The sequence below is a fragment of the Colletotrichum navitas genome (genome assembly GCF_030913465.1).
Source record: "Colletotrichum navitas strain CBS 125086 chromosome Unknown LY79scaffold_17, whole genome shotgun sequence".
Taxonomy (NCBI): Eukaryota; Fungi; Ascomycota; class Sordariomycetes; order Glomerellales; family Glomerellaceae; genus Colletotrichum; species Colletotrichum navitas.
In genome coordinates, this window is record NW_026850563.1 from 380,735 (window position 1) to 403,738 (window position 23,004).

General features: G+C 58.4%; 8 protein-coding genes and 1 non-coding gene across 9 annotated transcripts; 3 read left to right on the forward strand and 6 right to left on the reverse strand.

The window, feature by feature from the left end:
- Positions 1-557: 557 nt before the first annotated feature.
- Positions 558-1,738, reverse strand: LY79DRAFT_668276 (uncharacterized protein; the record flags this gene model as incomplete). Its single annotated transcript, XM_060563502.1, has 2 exons — positions 558-1,192; positions 1,285-1,738. 2 exons carry the CDS (start codon positions 1,736-1,738, stop codon positions 558-560), a joined length of 1,089 nt encoding a protein of 362 aa, XP_060416153.1.
- Positions 1,739-1,907: 169 nt separating this feature from the next.
- Positions 1,908-4,172, reverse strand: LY79DRAFT_117922 (uncharacterized protein). The gene is made up of 8 exons (XM_060550752.1): positions 3,957-4,172; positions 3,883-3,886; positions 3,776-3,804; positions 3,597-3,722; positions 3,128-3,505; positions 2,637-3,053; positions 2,346-2,573; positions 1,908-2,231 (listed from the first exon to the last, which is right to left on the reverse strand). Exons 1-8 carry the CDS (start codon positions 4,075-4,077, stop codon positions 2,074-2,076), a joined length of 1,461 nt encoding a protein of 486 aa, XP_060416154.1. The 5' UTR covers positions 4,078-4,172; the 3' UTR covers positions 1,908-2,073.
- Positions 3,926-5,115, forward strand: LY79DRAFT_117933 (uncharacterized protein). Its single transcript, XM_060550753.1, has one exon. The coding sequence runs from the start codon at positions 4,269-4,271 to the stop codon at positions 4,896-4,898; it is 630 nt and encodes a 209-aa protein (XP_060416155.1). The 5' UTR covers positions 3,926-4,268; the 3' UTR covers positions 4,899-5,115.
- On the forward strand, positions 4,842-5,729 carry LY79DRAFT_547977 (uncharacterized protein). The gene has a single exon (XM_060557367.1). It carries the CDS (start codon positions 5,333-5,335, stop codon positions 5,597-5,599), a length of 267 nt encoding a protein of 88 aa, XP_060416156.1. The 5' UTR covers positions 4,842-5,332; the 3' UTR covers positions 5,600-5,729.
- LY79DRAFT_t82 lies at positions 5,706-5,786 on the reverse strand. The gene has a single exon. It is a non-coding gene; the product is annotated as a tRNA-Gly (tRNA).
- Positions 5,787-7,140: 1,354 nt separating this feature from the next.
- Positions 7,141-7,896, forward strand: LY79DRAFT_497036 (uncharacterized protein; the record flags this gene model as incomplete). Its single annotated transcript, XM_060553345.1, has 3 exons — positions 7,141-7,354; positions 7,417-7,509; positions 7,619-7,896. Coding segments are annotated over 3 exons (585 nt in total), but the record flags the coding sequence as incomplete, so codon positions are not given.
- Positions 7,897-9,204: 1,308 nt separating this feature from the next.
- LY79DRAFT_588861 (NAD dependent epimerase/dehydratase) lies at positions 9,205-10,398 on the reverse strand (the record flags this gene model as incomplete). The annotated part of the gene is made up of 2 exons (XM_060560965.1): positions 9,205-10,208; positions 10,377-10,398. 2 exons carry the CDS (start codon positions 10,396-10,398, stop codon positions 9,205-9,207), a joined length of 1,026 nt encoding a protein of 341 aa, XP_060416158.1.
- Positions 10,399-11,508: 1,110 nt separating this feature from the next.
- LY79DRAFT_511534 (ATP-dependent metallopeptidase HflB) lies at positions 11,509-13,845 on the reverse strand (the record flags this gene model as incomplete). The annotated part of the gene is made up of 2 exons (XM_060554279.1): positions 11,509-11,976; positions 12,028-13,845. 2 exons carry the CDS (start codon positions 13,843-13,845, stop codon positions 11,509-11,511), a joined length of 2,286 nt encoding a protein of 761 aa, XP_060416159.1.
- Positions 13,846-17,105: 3,260 nt separating this feature from the next.
- On the reverse strand, positions 17,106-18,614 carry LY79DRAFT_511558 (uncharacterized protein; the record flags this gene model as incomplete). The annotated part of the gene is made up of 4 exons (XM_060554285.1): positions 17,106-18,066; positions 18,133-18,212; positions 18,267-18,458; positions 18,540-18,614. 4 exons carry the CDS (start codon positions 18,612-18,614, stop codon positions 17,106-17,108), a joined length of 1,308 nt encoding a protein of 435 aa, XP_060416160.1.
- Between the last annotated feature and the right edge of the window lie 4,390 nt (positions 18,615-23,004).

A 23,004-nucleotide genomic window follows, 5' to 3' on the forward strand; every position in this document is an offset into this window, starting at 1 on the left:
CCACTGTTTCTTTTGTCTTGTCACCTCGGCGCGGAAAAAGCCTGTGCAGTTTGCTTGTCATCAGTCAGGGAAGGGGCTTTTGCCTAGGAGCTATTATACCACGTTTCCCCTTGCATTTCGTTTCCTTTTTTTCTTTTTTCTTTTCCAGACCTTGCGGTCCCTTATTCGAGCCGTCATCAGTCTCTCGCGTAGTCTTATATAACTTCCAGGAGAAGTCATGAAGATGGGAATAATAAAGCTTTCTTCTGTTACTCTGCTCTCGCATTGTTTTCTCCGACATCCAGATTGAACAAACCAATAGGCAGACGGAGGGGAGTTAACAGGCCAGGTAAGAGAAAAGACGCGCTGGTCGTCTATATAAACTTTGGGTGTCCACTTTGGTTGTGCTTGGGACGGCGGCGTGAAACACCGCCCAGGGTATGTTCAGCAGACTAACTTGACTCGCGTACAATTCCACTCCAGCCGACAGAAGTAGCTAACTTGCCGGGCCTTCGGCATCCCCCCCACCTCTTCTCCCGAAAAAAAGAGTACGCGACACGGCTCGAGACCAGACGTCCTCACGGCTCCTGGTCAAAGTCGTAGCTGTTCCCGAACCCCCTCCCCAGGTACGTCCGCAGCGCCTCCTCGCGGCTGACCCAGTCGACGGGGACCTCCAGGCGGCCGTCGGTGGCGGCGTCGAGGAGCGGCCTCACGTCGTCGGCGAGGGTCAGCCGCATGCGGTTCCGGTACCACGGCGCGAAGTGGATCATGGCGAGCATGATGCGGACGTCGTCGGTCCGGTTGGGCATGCCAGCGTGCCAGAGCCGCAGGTCGCGGACGACGAGGCTGCCCTTGCGGACGGCGGGCTGGGAGGGCGGGCGGGCGGCGCGGCGGGCGGCGAGGGCGGCGTCGCGGATGCGGCCGCTGGCGCGGTCGCCGTGGGCGCCCTCCTGGGCGGCGGCGTAGGCGTCGGCGGCGGCGTGGGTGCCGAGCCAGAGCTCCGTCGAGCCGTTGGCGGGCGTCATGGTGACGAGCGGGACGTTGACGACGAGGGCGAAGGGGTGCGACGGGTGGGCGAAGTCGGCGTCCGAGTGGACGGGCTGGCGCTGGGGCGGGCGCGAGGGCGAGGTGGGCATGGCGGAGTTTGCGGAGAGGAAGGTGAGCTTCGGGCGGGGGCCGAGGACCGAGGACGTGATCTGCGTCGCGACGGGGTCTGTCGGGGGTTCGGTTTGTTAGCCTGCCGTGGGAGGCTGAAGCTCCTCGACGACGACGACGACGACGACGACGACGACGACGACGACTCACTGGTGAAGATGGACTTGTAAAAGTGCTCCGCCACGGGCGGAGGGTCCTGTTGCAGGTTGCCCAGGTTGTAGTTGAAGGGCCCCTCGTCGCCGAGGGACTGGAGGTGCAGCGCGTCCTCGACCATCTTGCGGTTCAGGGCGTCGATGTCGGCGTGCGGGACGACGTCCTCGACGACGACGAGGCCGTCGGCGTGGAGGTGGCGGACGGCGAGCTCGAGGTTGCGCGGGGAGAGCGCCTGGTCACGGATCTCGGCGTCGGAGGGCCGTATCACGGCCGGCGTGGTGTTGGTGGTGGCGGTGGTGGTTGTTGTTGTTGTCACGCTGCGGTGCTGTGTGAGTGAGGCCGTCATCGCCCGCTGGGCGACGAAGAGGGTCGGAGACGGGGGGTTCGGGAGGGGAGACAGGCGGCGGCGGCGGAGAAAGAGGAGGGCTGTTGTGGACGGGGTGGGCTTCATCATGTCGTTTCCTGGCGAGGCAGTGTTTCTTGGAAAGGTTTCATGGTGAGGAGGAGCACTGGTGAGGACGAGGACGAGGACGAGGGATCTTTCAGTTATATACTGTATGCTGGAGTGAGGAGGCGGCGCGTGAGGAAGTCTGTCTACCCCAAACCCGAGCTCGGGTTTGGAGCCACTTACAACCGCCCCATATCCCCTCTCCCCACAAACCCCAGGTTCCCCAAACCCGAGCTCGGGGTATGTTACCCACCCAGGCCGCCTGCCATCCCTCCCACCTTCTCCAGGAATAGAACAAGCGTGTTGGGCCTTGATCCATCCGTGAAACCCCGCTCATCTCACTCGTCGTCTCGAGTGGCACGCGCGGTTGGCACCCTCCACTCCGCCTCTAGGTCGGCGACGAGTCTCTGCACCGGCCATCCGATGGACCGCCTGCACGCCAAGAGGCGGCGGACGAGCTCCTGTCTTGCGGGCTCTGCACGGAGGAACCTTGCACCTACCCACGCCTCGTTAGAATGGATACAAGAATGTCGCGGCGTAGGGAAAAATGAGAAGACGGGGAAGGGGTTGCATGCGCGGGGGCCGGGGGAAAGGGCGGGGGAGCACTTACAGAAGGCAATCGGGCCAAAGGAGTTGACCTGTACGGCCGGGGCGTCGGTGGTGAATGCCACGCCGCAGACGTCCAGGGCCAGGCTTTCCGCGACGTCGAGCGCCGTGATGCCGACTCCGGCGCGGTCGTCGTCGTCGTCGAGCAAGGCGCGCAGGTCCGGTAGCCGCTCCGGCGTGGCGTGAGTGCAGAGGAGGGTCGTCGAAACGAGTCTGTAGTGCAATGCCGCCGCTTACACGGCTTCAGATTCTGTGTGGGATAGAAACATAGGTAGGCAGGGGAACGAAAGCGTACCGTGGCAATCTCTGAGCATCCATATGGACGGCAGAGCAAGGCCCAAGCCGCGGTCTGTTTTCGCGAACGGGGCGAAGCGAGACGGCAGGCCTGACCGCCAGTCCTCCAGCATCCCGAACAGAAACGCCCACGCCTCCTCGGTGACTGTGCTCGAGAAGCACGCGTTGATGATGCGCCCGAGGATGAGAGACACGGTGTTGAGGCGGTCCTGGTCCGTGTCGTGCCGCACCGGAAGAGGCATCCGTTCCAGGTCGATCTTGAGAGGGCACTGCCGGAACAAGCTGAAGGTGATGTCCTCGCGGAGGTAGTTCCAGAACCCTGCGGCCCTGATGCCGGACCCCGGATAGTCGTTGAGAGGATTTCGGTGAGCTGCCAGGGAGTACGCGCCCTGGAGGTGCCTGTTCGGATCAACCTCCTCTGTCGCGTTGAGCTTTTTGGTAAGAACGAACGCTGAGCCGCGTCGACGAAACAACACGAGGCCGACGACTCACCGCTGAGGATCTCGTACGACCGCAAGAGACAGACGGACGCCAGCGCGAGCCCCTGGGCGTCCTCGTCGCCGTAGTCCCCCGCCGTCAGTTCGATCAGGAGGCGGACGCAGTGCCCGTGGTAGAACTCTGCGGCCGCCCTCGCCGACGGCGCCGACGTCCGGCTCATGTGCACGGCGGACAGGGCGAGGATGGCGGACAGCGGCAGGGCCCGCTCCAGCGAGGCTTCCGGGAGCCTCGTCGCAAAGGTGGAGGACGCGTCGCTGAGGTCGTACCAAGGCGCGATGTGCGCGATGTAGTGGTGGAAGTAGCGCGCTATCGACGGGTTCTGCAGCGCTCTGCGAGGGTTCGTCGGGGCCGGGAAAGGGGCCGAGGACGCGGCTGATGTAACGCGGTCTCAGCCAGACATGATAGAACCCAGACACCCCCCCCGCCGCCCTCCGCCCCCGAAGGACTCGAGGCGCTCGCTCACCTGTGCTATCCGGCTTTGCCGCATCCTCTCGGCTCGTGTTGTTGTGGAATTGCGGGACCGGAGCCGTCCGATCGCAGTACCTCTGAGCTTTGGAGCATCGTTGACACACGGGCATCGCCTCGTCGCCTGTTTTCTCGATAAGCCGAGGGCCTTTTCCTGTGGTTATAGCACTGGCTTGCATTTGACCTTGCGGACGCGACATGTGTTGCTACAACGCCCGATTGCTTGTCAGCTGGATCGTCGGCAAGTACGCCAGCACATCTCCGAAGGGGGGGGGGGTTCAAACCATGCTACCGTAGCGTCAGCGAACTCCTCATACACGACATCTGTCTCTTCCCGGTCCTCAAAAGTGTCTCTCACCTGCCTGGTTGAAGCTACGAGGCATCGCGGCCGAGGATCGACTATTGATTAGGTGCGTGCTGCTAGCAGCCCGAAGGATCGCACCAATTTGACCGAGGCTTGTCGTGAGAAATAACCTCATGTGCCTGATAGCTCCGATGGGGGGTTGATCCTGCGAAGCGCTGGAGGAACTCAAATTGAGGAAGAGGTTGCGGGTCGCCGAGGGTTCCGACCCCACACAAACGCATCGGCCAGTGGTACCCCGCGCGGCCTCGGAGCGGGGGGCGGGCCCGTGACCTGAGTTGCTCCGGGGTCCTGACCGGTGCGTCGGCAATGAGGCTATTCCCAGGCTATGTCTATCCTATAGGTGTTAATCCTGTCATTTTAGCCCTCATCCCAGCCTTCATCCAATGTAACTGTACCTTGTTTTTGCACAGCAGGCAGCAGCGCGACCAATTTAGTCCCCTTCGACAGACCGTCCACTTATGTGACCAGCGGCTCCCCCCTTCAGACTCGGGTATACTTCTGTCAACGAGGGCTTCTTCATCTCAAGCCCACCAGGTTCCAGCGTCATCTCTAATCCTCATTCCAATTATGCAGGCGACCAAGGGCCCTCTGCGACGATTGATCCTCACTACCAGACTACGGCAGGCACGAAGGTCATTGCAAGTAGCTTCTCTCCACAATACTCCTAGCAACATCAATCAATCCATCCAACTGCTGGATACTTCACCTTTCTTCTTCGTTTCCCTTTTTCTGCCAACAATATATATCATCAATTGGGACACTGCTGGTTCACCCTGCCGAAAGGCATCACCCATCTGGCGATTAACCAGCACTTCTGAGTCCGTCGATGAATTACTCATAGCGGCCCTCCGCACAGCATACTGCTTCTCAGGACTTTTGGTAGGTTTGTTCCTTTATTTAACACTCCCTTCTAATGTTGACATGCTGCAGGCCTAAGGTACCGGATTAAGCGATCCTGCCCCAAGACATCCTATTCCAAGTCGACCCGGCCCAAGTCGTTTGCAGCAGCAGTCTGAGCTAAGTGATTCGAGCTTTCCTAAGCTTAAACTACATTGATTAACCGAATACTAGAAGGCGGCGGCACCTTCTGCCCGTCCCCAACCTCGCATATCAGGACCAGTCATCTGCAGTAAGTTTGTCAACACCCTTGCATCTTTGGTGGCACGTTCCAACACCAGGCCAAGTAACCAGCTTCATATCTTCCTCCACACGTGCGACCAAAGCCCCAGAGCTCCGAGGCCACCGGAGACAGGTCCGTCCTGTCTCTGAGGCCTACACCAGCGCCGGCGGAACAAGTTCATGAAGAGCTCGTCGAGTAGCCATTTGCCTGGGTTTAAAGAAGTAGAAAGGTCCATGCATGCCAAGAAGGAATGATGACGTGGCAATTTTGGAATAGATGGCTATTGGTTGGGAATGCCATTCAGTGTCCTCAAACAAGTGATGCAGGAGGACGGGCAAATGGGCCTTTGGTACGGGGAATGGCTGACACAGGCGAGGATGGAGGGCAGGAACGCCTCGGAGTTTATGGGTCCGCTCGATGGTGTTTACGACTACCTAGGCGGCGAGGAGGGTTCGGAAGACGAGTATTGCTGGTATGGATTGATTTGATTTTACAGACGACCAGTGTCTGCGCATAAAAGAAGAACCAGACGAACTCCAAAATCATCATTCACGTGGAGGAAAGTGCAAAAGCGTGTGGGAGTAGACGAAGGACCAAAAGAAAAGGCAAAACAATAGTTGATGTGCGCCGAGGGGGAATCGAACCCCCGGCTCCCCGACGCTGCTTGATGGCAACGGAGAATTTTACCACTAAACCATCGGCGCTTGGAGACGGTCAACCGCTGGAATGATTCCAGGATCGTGGGTCGTTGATGTCTCGAGCGTGAAAATGGGACTATATCGCGCATGATGACTAGGGCTTTGCGTTTTTTTGGATGCCGATGTGGATCGTGGTGGGGCTATCTCGGCCGTCCGCGGCCGGACCATCGTACGTTAGTATCCTCCGAGCAGGTCATCCTTGCCGGCCCCGTTCATGGAAGCGGCAACCACATGCTGACGAACACTTCACGGCCACGTTCATTCTCATCCACATTCCTGTTGGCGAATCTTGAGTTGAATCACAGAATGGACTTTGTTCCCTTCTTCTCGAGCCCCTGGCGGCTCAGCGGGTTGGCAAGAATGCCTACCACCCAGCGTATGATAAGAAGCGGACCAGCTCGACACAATAATTCCGAGCCACAGCCCAAGCGTTAGGGCCAAAACATACATCATAATGGGGCATGAGAGTGTGAAGCTTCGCGCACCAAGCCACCTGGTTCGTTGTTGTATCATATAACTGTCGCCTCGCGTGTCATTACCAGCTCCACCATGGCCATATCCTAGTGGCTTACTATTCGCTTTCTTGTTTCAAATACTGGACCTCCTATTTCAACATTTTCGTCTTGATGAGGACGAGAATCCCATCTACTTAAAGACAACTGCCATTCGTATTGCCGTTTCCCAACGCGTAGACCAGGTAGCCCAGAATATTTGCGGACTTTGCTCACGACAACGGTCAGTGATTCTCTTCTCGGGGCTCAGGGTATGAGGAGGTGTCTCGTATTTCATCCGAAATCACTTGGCTGCTGAACCTGAGAACGGGTGTCGACATCCTTGGTGCGCCCATCTTGTGGCATACCGCTCCTCGCGTAACATGACCAAACATGCATCAACCTACTACCTCTAGACCTCGTGCTACTCGATATATGACCTTGACATTTCTATCGAGGCTCTCGGGTTGGTAGTGCCCACCGAGGATGTCCCTAATCGGGTCCCTGCCGGGGCTTCACATGAGCACTCAGTCCTCGTCCCACCTCGAGCACTGCCCTCCCGCGTCGTCCATGTTTGCATTCCGCAATCATACCTCGCATCACACGAATCCAACTGGGATGAGTGGCCCTGCCTCGATCTGCCTTACGGCTGCCTGCTCACCGACTTTTCTCATCATTAAGGACGGTCTCATGATACCCTCCCACGGCACGCTTCCAAAAACCCACCATCTTCCCCGAGGGTCTCTTGCCTCGCCGCTTTGCTCTTTCTCCACGACTCGAAACATGCTAGTCTACTCAATCTCTTGACCGGGTACCCCAGAGGACTTACAGAATCTTACCTCGGAAACCACTACGTCTTAGCACTCGCCATGAGCAGGAGAAAACGCCTCACACCTCAGGAGCTCGAGAGGCTCTGCAGCTATGCGACGCCCATGGGCCGTTGCCCGTATGCCAGGGTCACTTTGGTCAAGGACGGCGCCCGTTACGGATCCCGCTTCTGCAAGGCTCACTGCTGCAAGAAGATTGACGGCAACTCTGCGTGCCTGAACATGAGAACCAACAACAAGGGATACTGCCAGCATCGTATGGAGCCCCTGGATCCGCATTGAATCTCTTTGGCTTGACTGAAAACTTCCTGTCTATAGACCTCCTGTGCACAGGTTCGATCAATGACCAGCGTTGCACCAACTACATCAAGAACTACGACCCCAAAGACTTCAAGTTTTGTTCGCAGTATCGTACGTCCACCCGATCCCCTTTCTCATTGCCCATCACTGCATTGTTCCTACCATCATGTCCGCATCGGCCCTCGACAGCAACTAACACCTCCCGCCAAAAAAACAAAAGATAACTGCCTCACCCCAGGATGCGCCAACGAGCGCAACCACCCCAACGGCGTCGACTATAGATACTGCCCGGACCACCGCTGCGACCACGCCGACTGCGCGAACCCCAAGGCCGCACCCTCCCCCTTCTGCGCCTCGCACACCTGCGCCTCCCCGGCCTGCCTCGCCCGCTGCCCCGGCGCCTCGGGGGACCTCGACGACCCCTCCCGGTACTGTGACCGTCACCGCGTCTGCGCGGCGGGGGGCTGCCGTCGCTTCGCCCACCTCGACGACCAGGGCATCCCCTCGCGCCACTGCGGCGCCCACCTCTGCCGCTTCGAGGGCGGCTGCGACGCCGAGCGCGCCCCCGGCACCGAAGACGTCTGCGCCGCGCACGTGTGCGAGGAGGCCGGCTGCGCGAGGGCCCGCGCGCATCGCGCCGAGGGGTCGCGGTACTGCAAGACCCACGAGTGCGAGGCCAGGGACTGCTGGCACCGGCGGTGGCTGGGCGCCTTCTGCCCCCAGCACCAGTGTGCCAGGCTCGGCTGCGAGCTGGGCGGCGAGTTCGGGCACTACTGCGCCAAGCACCGGGTCTGCGCGACGCCCGGGTGCGACCGGTTCCGGTCCGTCGACGGGGAGAACGTCAAGGAGATGTGCGAGGAGCGTGAGTACTTGCTCGTCCTCTCTCACGAGCCCGCGCCCCTTTTTTTTTGGCGGCCGCCCATGGGAGAGCTTTGTCTGAATAACGTCAGCTAACCATCCCGCTCCCAGACTCGCAGACGCGCTGCCGCAAGCCGGACTGCGGTGCCCGCGCCGTCGACGGGACCCCCCTCTGCGTGAACCACATCTGCGCTCACCGCACTTGCGGCAACGAGCGCCACCCGCCCAGCGAGCACTGCTCCATCCACAAGTGCGCCGTCGCGGGCTGCCCGCAGCTGCGCGTGCGCGTGGTCCCCTCGCGGGCCGTCCTGATCCTCGGCGCCACCGACGGGCTCGAGGGCGTCGGCTGGCCCTTGTCGCCGTACTGCCGGGCCCACGCGTGCGGCCAGGAGGCGTGCGGCGAGAGGGCCGCGGGCACCTCGGGCTTCTGCCAGGCGCACGCGAGGTGTCGGCGGCCGGGTTGCGCGAACGGCGTCGACCTCCGCGCGCCGGACCCGACGTTGTGCGAGGAGCACAACCGCAACGGGCCTGGCCGGACGGTGCGGAGGGGGGTGTTGAACCTGGAGCCGTTCGGGTACGGGGGTGGCGGCGGTAGCAGTGGCGGTGGTGGATGGCCTGGGCTTGGGAACTGGGGGATTAACGCTACATTGTAAGACAGATCGAGAGAACAAGGGAGTCAGTCTTGATCGGAGCTGTTTTCGGGTTATGGCAATAGGCCTTTCCTTGCTTGCAATATCTGGTTGGGTGGTTACGAAGCTTGCTAGGCTGGGTGCCTGCACAAGAGACCCCGCTCACATGCTGATGTCTCACATGATTAACATTGTTCATCTCTTGCGATCCCCGGATGAGGAATCGCAACACCCCTGCATTGTGTTGGAGCTCTAGTCTGTGAAGGCCATTCATCTCCAAATCTTCTGCCCAAGCACCCCCCCTCGCGAGACAAGACTCCTAGATGCCGAAAGCCTTGATGTCCTTGACCAGGTCCGTGATGCTCTCCTCCAGGGTGCGCCACTTGATGCCCAGGATCTCGGCCGTCTCGCTGTCGTCGTAGCCGTACAGCTTGTCGCTGGGCGGCAGCTCGCCGCCCTTGGTGCCCTCGGCCGGCAGCCGGTCCGCCAGCTCGGGGAAGTTCTTGCGCACGACGGCGGCGATCTCGGCGTTGCTGAACCAGCCGGCCGTGGTGAACAGGCGGCGGCCGGCGGCCTCGGGCTTCTCGAGGGCCAGGACGTGCGCCGTCGCGAGGTCCCGCACGTCGATCCACAGGTAGGCGGCCCCCGTGGGCGCGACGGCGTGCCGCCACTTGCCCTGGACGAGGTCGACGACGCGCTCGTTGGACGTGTTGATGCTGGCGAGGTCGGCGAAGTGGTGCACGACGGGGCCCAGCACCAGCGGCGGCGTCAGCGTCACGAGGTCGAAGGCGGGCCGCTCCCTTTCGGCAAAGTCCCAGGCGGCGCGCTCGGCCAGCTTCTTGGAGGCGCGGTAGGCCGTGGCGGGGCTCCGGCCGACGTCCTCGGCGGTGACGGGGTTCCAGTGCTTCTCGGTGAAGACGGTGCCGGGGTCCTCGAGCTTGGCCTCGTCGATGACGGAGGCGAAGGACGACGTCACGACGACGCGCCGCACGCCGGGGGCGTCCCTCTTGAGGGCCCTCAGGATGGCCGTGGTGCCGACGACGGCCGGGTCGAGGAGCTCCTTCTTGGCGTCGGTCCACTTGAAGTGGAAGGGGCTGGCCGTGTGCAGCACCGCCTCGAGGCCGGGCGTCTTGACCACCTCGTCGAAGGCGTCCTCGCGCGCAATGTCGGGCACGATGGCGACGGAGAGGCGCGAGGCGTCGACGTCCTTGTGCGCGTCGCGGATCCTCTGCGCCTTGTCCTCGGAGCGGACCGTCGTCACGACCGAGTGCCCGCGCGCGAGGAGCTGTTCCAGGATGTGGGCGGCGATGAACCCGGAGCCGCCTATCGCCGAGTTAGCATTCTGTGCCCGCGCACTGGTCGGTTGCTCGTTGTGCTGCTATGATTGCGAGCCGGGAGTCGCCCGGTGTTTTTTTCCCCATTCCAACGCCCCGGGGCAGCACCTCCCAAGTGAAACCCAACCCGAGCGAGGCTGGTCGCATTCACACTCACCGGTGAGCAAAACCTTGGTCATTTTGTTTTTGTCTTTGGATTGATATCTCGGGTGCTCGATCAAGCAAAGTGATATGGAGTCGAGACAGTGTTTGAACAACTTGTGAGGACCACTCACATCAACCATGTTCCAACCAACCCTATTTATCCCCCCACTCGTTGCAGTTCGACCCCTCAACGCCTGTCACTTTAACCCCTCCATTGCATGGTGATCGACGGCCCCCCAAAATGCCCCGCCCACACCTCAGCCCCTCCCTCAGGTCCGTGGGAGGTTAAGCTCACGACCAGCGCTATCACGTCATTCATGTGCCGGTTGGCCGCGCCTCGGCTCTTCGTCCCGCCGAAACCGCATCCGTCCCGCTCCACCCACAGTGAATGGTGATAAGCGGCGGCAGAGATACGGTAGTCCGGCAAGCGGCGTAAATTGCCAAACACTGTCAGAATGGAACGCTTTCACAGCCAAGCAACCACCGCACTCCGTGTTCTCCAGTCGTCCTACGCAGGTCTTTGCCGGGAAAACATCACAGGATAGAGGCAGAGAGAGGGCTGTGATGCAGCAAAGCGAATAATCATGTGGGCTATGCATCAGTTACATGTTCCTACAAACGAAATAATACACTCATTCGAGCCCGGCCGCTGTCAATCCGCTAATCAGGATCATGCGCTGTCCTTTCCGTGTCAAAGTCCCAACAACCTACGTGATTGTTTTCGAACCCTTTCTGCTCGATAGCCAAACGATCCATGTCCGATGCCGACGCCTTATTCGCGCGAAGGCATATCAAGGCCCCAGGTGAGGGGAGAGTGTTGTTTATGGGCAGCGGTCTGTTAGGTCCCCTCTGTACTTGCTGAAAAATCTTGGTACGAGTATTCCCGCCCAGGTGATTGTGCCTTGCCTTGGCCTGACCGCCTTGCTTCGCTTTTGTTCAAAGCAGGCAATTTTGCATCCTCTTCCGCGAATCGCTGAAACGCCTGCCATGCTGCACTGATTGAAATGATACAAGTGTTATAATAATACGAGTGCCTATTCGCCCCCCGGCCGCGACTCGGCTTCCGCACTCCTGCATGTCGCCGCCTTCAAAAGGAACGGATAAGTAAAGTGGCTCTCTGGGGAGCCACCGAGACTCGTCCCAGATCATGATTTCCGGTCCGACCCAGGAGCGATGCCCCCCGCAGACGCAGATGGCGGCGGCGGCGAGGGAGGAGGCACGGCTGAGCCTTCGCCCGCTTCAGGGGACGGGGGGAACTTCTGGCCGATGTTGACGGCGGCGCTCGCAGGCACCTTCATCGGGCCCTTGGGGATGGGCTTACGGCCAGGAAGCTTCTCGCCGCGGATCACCTTCTCCACCTCGTTCTTGTCCAAGGTCTCGTACTCTACAAGTGCCTTGGCGAGGAGATCAAGCTCCTTGCGCTTATTCGTGAGCAGCACGCGGACCTTCTCGTACGACTCGGTCAGAGTGCGCTGCACCTCCGACTCGATTAGGGCCTTGGTCTCCCCGCTGAGCTTGTCGTAGCGCTCGCCGTACTCTACAGGGCCAAGCTTGGCAGACATGCCGTAGAGAGCGACCATCTGGTAGGCGAGACTGGTGGCGTTCTTGAGGTCCTAGGCAAAACGTTAGTTATGTCGGTGACACTCGCATGTCCATCAACTTACACTCGAGACACCCGTCGTCACCTTGTCGGTGCCATAGACGATCTCTTCGGCGAGCTTTCCGCCCAGAGAAGTCTCGATCAAACTCTTGAGATCTCTAGTCGTGTAAGAGTACTTGTCCATCTCGGGAAGGTGGGCCGTGTGTCCGAGACTTTGGCCTCGGGGGAGAATGGTAACCTTGTAGAGCTTGTTGGGGCCGCTCTCGTGGTAGAAGGACACGAGAGCGTGGCCGGCCTCGTGGTAAGCCGTCATCTCCTTCTCCGTCTCGCCAATGACCATGTTCTTGCGCTCGGCACCCATGATGACCTTGTCCTTGGCCCACTCGAAGTCCGCCATGCTGACGGCGGCAGCCTTGAGTCTGCTGGCGCGAACGGCAGCCTGGTTGACAATGTTCTCGAGCTCGGCGCCAGAGAGACCTCCGGTGCTGGCGGCAATGGCCTCGAAGTTGATCTCAGGGGCAGCCTTGACCTTCTTGGCGTGGTACTTGAGGATTTCGATGCGGCCGCGGACGTCGGGCAGGGGAACGGTGACGTGGCGGTCGAAACGTCCGGGTCGGGTGAGAGCCTTGTCGAGAAGTTCCGGGAAGTTGGTCGCCGCGATGATGACAACGCCGCTGTTCTGCTCGAAACCGTCCAACTCGGTCAACAGCTGGTTGAGCGTCTGCTTGTGGTAGGCGGCATCCCTGGTGTTACGGCGTCCACCGATGGCGTCGAGCTCGTCGATGAAGATGATGGCGGGAGACTTGGACTTGGCCGACGCAAAGAGATCGCGGACGCGCTTGGCACCAACGCCGACGTAGACCTCGTCGAACTCGCTGCCAGACATGTAGAAGAAGGGAACGCCAGCCTCGCCCGCGACGGCGCGGGCCAGCAGGGTTTTGCCGGTACCGGGGGGGCCGACCATGAGGATACCCTTGGGGAGCTTTCCGCCGAGCGTAGAGAACTTGTCCGGGTTGCGCAAAAAGTCCACCAGCTCCTGGAGCTCGTCCTTGGCCTCGTCGGCGCCGTGCACGTCCGCAAATCGCGTGGTTTGGTTCTCCGCCTTGGCCTCGCTGTCGACCTTGCCGCCGGGCCGCCTGAAGAGTTGGAGAGTCTCGATCAGCAACGTGACGAGAATCAAGCTGATATACGTAAAGAGACAGAACCAAAGGATGAACTTGACCCAGCGGAAGACGACGCCACCAAACGGCTCATCGACGACGACGTGGAGCGGGCCGGTCTGCCCATTGCCTTGAACGGAAGTGGCCATGTTCGAATCGCGCGACCTCGCAGCAAGCGCCTGACCCACAGCCTGCAGCTGAGCCGGGGACAGGTTGCCCGCGGGGGATTGCTGGCCCGGCTCTTGGCCGCCGACGGCGCCGACGTTGCCAAAGGCGGAGGGCAGGTGGTCGTGGCCCCCGACGGCCGCCGTGCTCTGCATTCCGATCGCCTGCGCGTATGCCTGGTCCACCGCCTCGTTCCTCGCGAATCGGCCCGAGTTGTAGCGCTCGATGACGATGGCGGGCATGTTGGCCTTGAGGAGGAGCTGGTAGAATGCGTTCTGCGCGGTGGCGCTGCCGGGGTTCCTGTTGGCCGCGGCCTCCCGGCTGGCGAGGAGGTTGCGCGAGATGGGTTGGTTCGTTCCGAAGAGGCGTTGCTGGTGTTGCTGAAGGGCGAGTCCCAGACCGGGAGTTCTCGTGAAGGGGACCACCGGGCGAGCGGACAGAGCGGAAGCCGTCGCAAGGCGGAATACAGACTGCATCGTCGCGGGCTGCATCACCGCACGCCGGAGGAGCAGCGGGCTGGCCGCGCTCAGCGCCAGCGCAGCTGGGCGTAAGGCCATGGTGCCTTTGGGGCTGGCCGGATGAGGCGTGTCGTCAGAGTGGACACCTTAACCGTTTGCTGCGTGATGGGTTGATGGAAAGGAGAAGACGAGTGTGTTCGTGTGGGGGAGGATCCCCTTCCGGGCAAAAGGGAAGAAAACGAAAAAGGCTTCTTCAGCTGCTACTGACGTCTTGGTTGATGTTGAAAGAAAGCTGACATGGCCTATCGCCGGTCAGATACGCATCGGCTTGTTGAGAGGCGGCAGGCGACGGATATGGATACGTTGAGGCGAATTACCGTTAATTCTATGACCACGACAGGCGGTGCTGCCTTCCGAGTTTTTCCCTGTTCCGAAGGTCCGTGACCGGGGGAAGGAGCTGTGCAGCGACCGAGCTGCCATGCACACGTGATGCTGACTAAGCTGATTCTAGAAACGCCCCTGACCCGGAGACTGAGAAAGGCCGATCCGTGGTGTGTGACAAGGGCATATACCAGCCCCACGTCATTGGCCGATAATACAATGATCTCTCGGCCGAGATTGAATCTCATCTCGTCGACTTTGGTTTGGCGAACCGGACATGAGGTGACCCAAAGACGGAACTACATATTCTGGAAAGTTCCTTTCCTTCAAATACCATCGCCATTTCGACGCCTTCCCTGGACCAGCACTTTGTTTGCTGGATTCTGCTCGACGTCTGCTCGCGTTTGCCCAACAGCGCGCCTTGGAAGTCAAGCACGAGGCAGCTGACTGGTTATAATTCCAGCCAATCACAAAATTGCCTCCCGCCAGTCCACTCGAGAACCCCAGAAAAACCGCCAAGTCCAAGGAGCGAGATGGCTGCATTCTTTCCGCATTCAGGCGGACGCTGCAGATCGCCCGAAAACAAGGACCCTCGATTATGATTCCGCACCCATCTCTGTTGGATGTTGCCATCCTCCTCCCCTCTTTTCTCTCTCTCTCACTGTCTCTCTCCTTCTCGCTCTCTCTTGGGCTATTCTGCCTCGTCTTTCTCTCGGAACTGGGCACGCGCGCATGCCACCTTCAGACCCAAACCGATACCGTCACTCAGGAACCCGTGTCAGCTTTCGGCGCTCACGAGGCTGCCGCCGAGCTCACAAACGACTTCTCCAGATGAGAGCCGCCGTACATTAAATGGCGCAGGCTCCCGCGCGCATCTCATCAGGCACCGGGCTTACCCTCCCTTCGTCGTCACCACTCCTGATTTCAGCTGGCGCTGGAGCGACCTCTGTTATGCGGACGTTGTGTTAGCGCAGCTTCCTGCACGATTCCATGCTGCAACCAGAACAATCTGAGGTCCAGGATGAAGCCTCGAACCGAGGACAACAACAATAACCGTCAGCGCCGTCTCGATTACCCGTCACCCTAACCCCTGCTAGACCCCCTCTAGTAAGGTAACTATCGTCAAACATACATCGATATGACCAACGACAACTGGGATTTAACTGTCTGCGTCTCCTTCAGCCGAAGATAACAGCACAACACATAATCACCAGGCTGCCAATACTTACACCGCACAAATCTACAAAGGGCCAGCTCCGGCTTCCCCGTCACGCGCAGTCCTTGCCCCGTGTTAGTTGCGGCGATCCGATTTACCGAACAAAACCCGCAAACCTTACAATGTTCTCAGTGCTTCTTCTAATGGCTTCTCGGTCTTACATTCACCAAAGTCGCGTAGTAGGTGCTCGATTTTTTTATTAACTTGTCTTTATTTTTCTCTGGTTCGCAAGGTATCGATTTCCAAAACTATCCCAATTGTTTCCCACGGACCCTTTGAACATTCCATCGCAAAAGTAATGGATAACACTAAAAGTACATATAAACAAGTCCCTTCCCTCACGTCTCTCCTGTTTGCACCCTCTTCCCAATTCGACACCCCTTTCCTCCCTTTTGGCCTTTCTTCCTCGCCAGATACCATGTCAAAGGCATGAACCAGTCTAGGCATAGGCGTGTCAAAACAGAGAAATCGTCGACTGCGTACTGTTACAGGAAATGTTTTATTTTCCGGCGCCGCGAGGCAAGAGCAGCACAAGCAAGGGGCAAAAAACCACCAGGCAATGGCTGCCCCGGAAACCGACCGAGCCTATCGTGTACTAGGCATCGTGGTCGAATCTTTGGTCTCGTTCCCAACATCATTATCGCCCTTCGCTTCATCTGTTTCCTCGTCTTTCCTTTCGTCCTTCTCAATCGTCAAAGAGCCGTCGATGTTCGGATACCGTAAAATGATTCCCAGGTTCCTACCTCCCCCTGATCCATCTGCTCCGGTTGATATGCTTTCATCGCATCGTGCCACTGAAGTGGGCCTCGTTCCGACCAGGTCAACACATGAACACCTTTCCCGTGAAAAGGAAGCGAGGAAAAAGAAATATGAAAGAGAGAATATTGAATAAGACAGCAGACCGCCGCCATGCCGAGCCGAGCTCCGGGAAAAAAAGACCTAAACCGCCAAAAACCAAGAAAAAGAGAAGCCCAAGCCAGACCGAAGAACGTACGAAGACGAGAAAAAAAAGTTATTAACTCGAAAGCAACATGAAGGGGCCCCTTCCAATGATACCCAGAAAACATGAATCGATATGCGCGATTTCGACGTCGATGGGGTAAACCGTATGTCCTTGACAAAGAAAAAAATGGTGCCTATAGGGAAAAGGGCCACGATACATCGTTGAGGTGGCTATCGAAGCGGCGACAGAGCTCTAGGAGCCCAAGGTGCATTCAGGACGCAGGCATCTCGCGTCCTGCGCCCTGTCCATCGGCACAATGGCGATTATGCGGCAACATAAGCGTGTGCCGGAAGAGTGGTTGCCGGGCAAAAGTATGGAAAAGCCAGACGCAAAAAAAGACAAATTACCACCAATGATTGTATGCTTTTGGGGTTTGGTTTGATCCTGTTATGTTTCTTTTTTTTTTCTCCTTCCCTTTCCTTTTTTTCCTGATTGGACTGTCAAAACCAAAGGCCGTGTGACAGGTTATGGGTGCCGCTTGTGGGTGTCCGAGGCCACCCGAGGGGGGTGTAGGAATTGCGCGCTCTTTTAACAATCGACAGCTCGGTACTGTGGAGCCCGTGTGGTATCTCCTTCTCTCTCTCGCTGAACGTTGTGGGGGAATCTGAAAATCAAATCGCCGTCATAATTTCCGGTGGTGGTACAGTCGGTGACCCAAGGTGGGACACCGATGGGAAATAATGGATGAGTTTTTTTTTTTTGCCTGGGAGGTTTCGGCCGTTGGGTGAGCCACCGCCGAGCGGCGGCGCGCCGGGTTGTTTACAAATTCTCGATTCGGGCGGAGGGGAGCTGCATCGAAGGGTCCTCGAACTCGATCTTGGGGCCTCCCCAAGGATCGTACACACCCGAGCCGTAGGTCGGGAGCTGGCCGATGGTGGCGACCTCGACGGGTGCCTGATACGGCACGTTGTTCCAGTATTCTTCGGGCTGGGCCTGGGGCGTCGGTGAGGTGTACTGGCTTACGTGCTGCTGGGGCGGGGGCTGCGGTGCCTGCGTCGGTATCGGTTGGGGAGTGTGGATCTGCTGTTGCATCTGCTGGTGCTGGTACGCGACCATACCCGGTTGCTGCTGCTGCTGCTCGATGACGGGGGAGGCATGATGCAGGGCATATGTGGCTGCTTGGGTTGGCTGGTGAGTATAAAACCCTTCCTGGGTGGATGGGCTCCTACCCGATGCTGCCGAGAAGCTGCTCGGGCTGCTTTGGATGGACTGGTTCATACCAGGTGCAGAGTACGGAATGTCCACCTGCTGCTGTTGCTGCCGGGGCACTTGTGCGTACATGTTGGTGTTCATGGTAGCGACACCCGGGTTGCCCTGCTCCGTCACGAAGTACGGGGGCTGAGGCATGCTGGCGGTTCGCTGCAGCATGACCGCGGGGTGCTGCTGCTCGTGGAACTCGTGGGGGCCGCCGGACAGGCTGTGGCGATGCGCGCCATACTGCTGTTGCTGCTGCTGCTGCTGCATCTGGTATCCGTTCATGTGCTGGGTGTAGTCGTTGAAGGATGCTGCTCGGCTCATGGCGTGGCCCATAGCCGGGTGGTTCATGGCCATGACGCCCTGGTGGTGAGGGGGCCACTGCATGTTGGCGTGCTTCGGGGTCGAGGGCGACTCGCCGCTGTCCGAGTCTGATGTGCAGTCATCCAGGATGTCGCCGCCGTTGTGCATGCCGCGTTGGTGAGAACGCCTTTGGTGCTTGACCATGGTGGTCTTGCGGCAGAAGCTACTCAGTCTGGTTAGTTCCAGGCGCTCACGGGCGAAGGAAAAGGTCGGTGGGCTCGAAATCTACCTCTTGAGGCAACCGTCGTGGGCGCACTTGTAAGGGCGTTTGCCAGTGTGGATGCGGCGATGCCTGGCCAGACTCGAAGACTGCTGAAGTCAGTACGTGCCAGCGCACAATGAGAAGGGGAGACGTGGTCGTACATCAGAGAACCGCTTCCCGCAGCCGATATGCTGGCACTGGTGAGGCTTCTCTCCCGTGTGGGTCCGGATGTGGACAGTGAGAGCACTCCGTTGGATGAAGCTCTTGCCACAGCCGGGTGTCGTGCAGGAGTAGGGGCGCTCATTGGTGTGGATGCGGTAATGTCTCTGCAAGTCCGACTTTCTGTTGAAGCTCTACAGGATGTCAAGGTTAGACCCGCGCAGACGGCAACAGCGGCATGGCGTCAAGCGACGGCGAGGACTGTGGCAACTCACCTTGTTGCACGATTGCCAGTCGCACTGGAAGGGGCGAGCGGTAGGCTCGTTCTCGACAAGTTCCATGAGTTCCATTTCTTTGGGTGTTGTGTGTGGGTAGATGAGTACGTGTTGGCCGAATTACCAAGAAACGGACTGGTGCAGGAGCTGTACTACTTATAGTCTTGTGGTGGAAGATATTAGGAGGAAGTCTTGATTAAGTGGGTGATAAAAGGGGCGGGTTGATGTAGTGACCCCCGGAGCAGAAGAAGCAAGCGTGGCACGGGTGGATGTTCGTATATTATGGCACCCCGGTTCGGAACGTTGCTTAAGCGGGACCCTCAATGCGGGCTCTCCGTCTGCGAACTGCCGAATCGTCGTTCAAGGAAGGACGAGTAGGGGACAGCGAGGGTGATGGTGGAGAACTGGGACCGAGGAACAGGAGGCCCGACGGTGTGAGACAAGGAACGGTGCGGCGTCCAGCGCAGGGTTGCCGAAGTTGAGCAATGTTCGACGCGTTGGAGGTGACGGTGCGTTCAAGAACGTTTTGCCAAAAGGGATGGGAGATGAGAGGATGATATGAAGGAAGTGAGAGGGGAGAGAGAGAAAGAGGAGGAAGAAGTAGTAGTCGAGGAGGCCTGAGCTTGGTTGGGGGTGGTGGTATTAATCAGGCACGGGTGGCGGTGACGGGAAAGCTGATGGTCCTCAGGCTGGAGGAGAGAGAAAGCGTGTATGCGTATGGGTGTGGAGGTGAGTGAGGAGAGAGAGTGTGTGATGGTGGGCGTGAAGGATAGAAGGGGGAGAGAGCAAGGGGAGTGAAGCTGGTAGGTAACGATCAGCCCAAGATAACCCAAGGTACGATGAACTGGTGAGGGCCAGAGAGTAGAACGGGTTCATAGCGGGTGGGAAGTAGCCTTCTTAAGACAGCCACAAGTGTGGACGTACCGAAAGGTGAGAGGGTCCTGGTGCACAGGCACTAAAAATCTCCGTCCTCGATGAAAATTAGCCACCTGACTGGAGGATCTGATGCGAGTGGTCGAGCGCAAACTGGTGGGAAGTGCTGATGTTGCTTGCAGGACAGTCCCTTCTTCGGGCGGCGGATGAGATAAGAAGGGTGAACCAAGTTCGGGCTGGCTTGCCGTGTATTTCGTTTCGAAGTCCAAGTGTCAAGGGCCGGCGTGTGTTAAGTTTCCGAGACTAGAAGCATAATGGGTGGCCACCAGGAACAATGCGATCGTCGAACCTCTGAGCGCTCAGGTACGGGAGACTAAGCGGATCTTGGGGTGGGAAAGAAGGGACAGACTGGCGTCGTTTTTGCCCTCGCCTCGGGGTGTGTCTGGATGACAGGGAAACAAACTCGACGCTTCTACGGTCAAGCTCCCTGCTTACTATTCTTTTCTCGTCTCGTCCCTCTTCAGCGACTCGACTCGGAGGAAGGAAGCGTGTGCACAGAGCTCCAGACGGTCTCCGAAGTCAAAGTAGGATCCACTGCGAAGCTGGTTCAGACAGACGGACTGCGAGAATCACCCAAGTGGGGGACCGGGAAAAAAGCGAGGCAAGGGGACGTGTGAGGCTCTATCCTCGTGACGAGACTACCTCGGGGCGATGCCAGGATGTTGCGAGTGTCGACGACGGTGAGCCGAAGATGGAGAAACCTTAGTGCGCGAGACTGGTGGGAGTACAAGTCTTGCGTGGTGGAGACGAGAGCCAACAGGTGAAGAACAGGCGTCTCTTGTTTAATTGGCCTTGTTGTTTTAAAAGTGTGTGGTTTATGTGCGATGACGATGGTTGTGGTGGGAATCTGCGGTATCCGAAGGACGGGCAACGGACACAGGAGAGAGAGGGTATGCCCGGCACAAGACAAGCCCAAACACGAGCAGCAAATGTTGGCTGAAGAAACGAAACAAGGTAAGAAGTTGAGATGAAGTGCAGATAGATGCGTGTGTGTGTGTGTGTGTGTGTGTGTGTGTGTGTGCGTGTGCGTGTGTGTGCGTGTGTGTAGTGATGGTTAAAGTGTGTGGTGTGCGTCGTGTGGGTTATGTTATACTACAGGGAGAGGAGGGGAGGAGACGACGGCGGGCCAGTCCAATGGGTTATCGTGTGGAGGCGTTGATCTATGAGCGGAAGACGTGAGGCGTCTGGTGAAGGTATATTATCGGCAAGCAAGAAGCATGGGATCGGGAAAGAAGTGGTGCTTTTTCGCTCTGCTAAAGCGGGCAGCTAAACCTTCCGGGGGGGGGCCCTGGATGGAGGGAATGGACTAGGAGACAGGGGATCAGGGGAGCTGTGGGGACGTGGAGTGAGGTACCTGAGGTAGTACAGATTGGGCCCTTTCTTATTTACAGTGGTGCAGACGGGTAGGGGGAGAGGAAGAGAGAGAGAGAGAGAGAGAGAGAGAGGAGCAGAGGAGTGCGGGCAGCAAGGCCAGGGTACCTTGGGAAGGGGGGGGGGGGGGGGTGAGTGTGGGAGTGAGTGAGTGAGTGAAGAGAGTGAGAGAGAGAGAGAGAGAGAACAGGGCAAGGGTAAGGAAGAGGATGAGTGACTTTTGGCATGTACCGTAACCGTCGTCGTGCTTGTTCGGCTTCGGCCCCGGGGGTGGAAAACGCTCGAGCGCTGGCAGGACTGGTTTTGCTACAGAAATTGATTAGATCAACCGAGAAGGCAGAGGCCATACACGCCAGGCCTAAATGGTGGACGGCCCTGCGGGCGTGGGAGATCGCCGCGGCGGGGGGTACAGGTAGTGTGGGCGTTCTGTGCGTCAGGTCGACGGGCGTTCGAAACGGAATGGCCTCGATATAAATATATATTATATGTTTTGGGTTGGGTTGGCCGGAATTAACGAGCGAGAGGGTTGGTTGCCGATGGAGTTGGATGGGGTCTGATATAGCGTGGTTGGCGGCCTAGTATTGGGCGAACCGGACTTGGAGTCGATTGGGGACTGAGTTGAGAGATGAGCTGCAGGCGCACAAGCACGGTTTTGCAAGTGGGAACGGAATGCCTAATCTATATCTCTATATCCCACCCCGTATGTGTGTGCGTGCGTACGTGACCGATGGCGAGCTGGATGCTGGGCACTGTGTCGATTAAGGAGGGCAGCGGGGAAACGAGCCGGATGATGAGAGAGTACGGTGTAGGAGCAAGACCTCTAAGAGGCAAGCAGTAGAAAGAAGCAAGGTGCCAATGTGACGAGTCGAGAAGAGTGAGCGAGGAAATGACGAGACGTTCAGGGAATCGCCGGGTAACAGCAAGGGCCTCTGGTTCCTGTCACTCTTATTCGGGGTGGAATGTCTCGCGGCTCGCCCGTTCGTGGAAGGAAGCAAGCAAGCAGACAGGCAGGCGTACGGAACGAGTACGGAACCGTATGTATGAGAAAAAGAGGGGACGGGGGGATGATTAGTTTGCTTCACGTTGCAATAAGGAATAGAGATCTGATAAAAAAAAAAACGGAAGACGAGGCCAATTGAGGAGGTCAGCAAGAAAAGCAAGAAGAAACCAAGCAAGCTGTACTGGCGGCGACGGGGGAAGAAAGGTTGTGTGCAGGGCTGATTGCGACGGCTGGGGAGAACGCGCGCCTGTGAGGTGAGGAGAAGCGGTCTTGATGAGATGCGAGGAGGCTTTCTTTTTCCCAAGACGTTTCTGCTGGTTGTGCTGCTGCTGCTGCTGCTGCTGCTGCTGCTGCTGCTGCTGCTGCGACGTCGTGGAGTACGTTCGTTGTGTGATGCACGCCGCCGCTTTTCTGAGAAAGGACAAATCGGGTGCGGCCCTTCGGGATAATGGGGGTAGAGAGAAAAGAGGACCTCTCTTACTTGCACGCACTCTCGCAAACACCCACACCCACCCACGGAGAGAGAGAGAGAGAGACAAGCGCAGAAATGGACGAATGGGTTTGTTGAGAAGATAGACGCAGCGGGTGGGAAAAAACCGCCGAGGGGACCGAGATCTCCGAGAGAGGAAGCTCCCGCTTCAAGGCTTCGGGCTCGAGATTTCCAACAAGGTTTATGATCGTGTGGAAAGAGGAGAGAGTGTGTGGTGAGGTGCGGTGTGGTGCGGTGTGGCGTGGCGTATGTGTAGACGCGATGCACACAGACGACAACGGGATGTTGGCCGACGTCGACAGACAGTCAGTCAAGCAAGGTGACGGAGATGATGGCTGGACGTGATTGTCGGTGTGGAGGGACCAAGGTGCTCCCCGGCCGGGCGTAACTGAGTGTGTTCCGTGACGACAGACTGCATGCCCCCTTCGCCGAGGTGTAGCAGTGAAGATGCAGGAGAATAGGTAGAGAGGTCGGGTCAATTGGGATTGGGTTAAACAAACCCCCTTCCCCGGTGTGTATGCAAGTAGCAGTTGAGACGACGAGAACCAAAAAACGAGTGTGATGGGTTCCGGAAAAAATAAAAGGCAGGGATGTGATTTGTATACCTAGAAGGGGGGAAAGAGAGAAGGATAGAGGGGGGGGAGGAGAGAGGTTGGTCCTTCTTGCCCGAT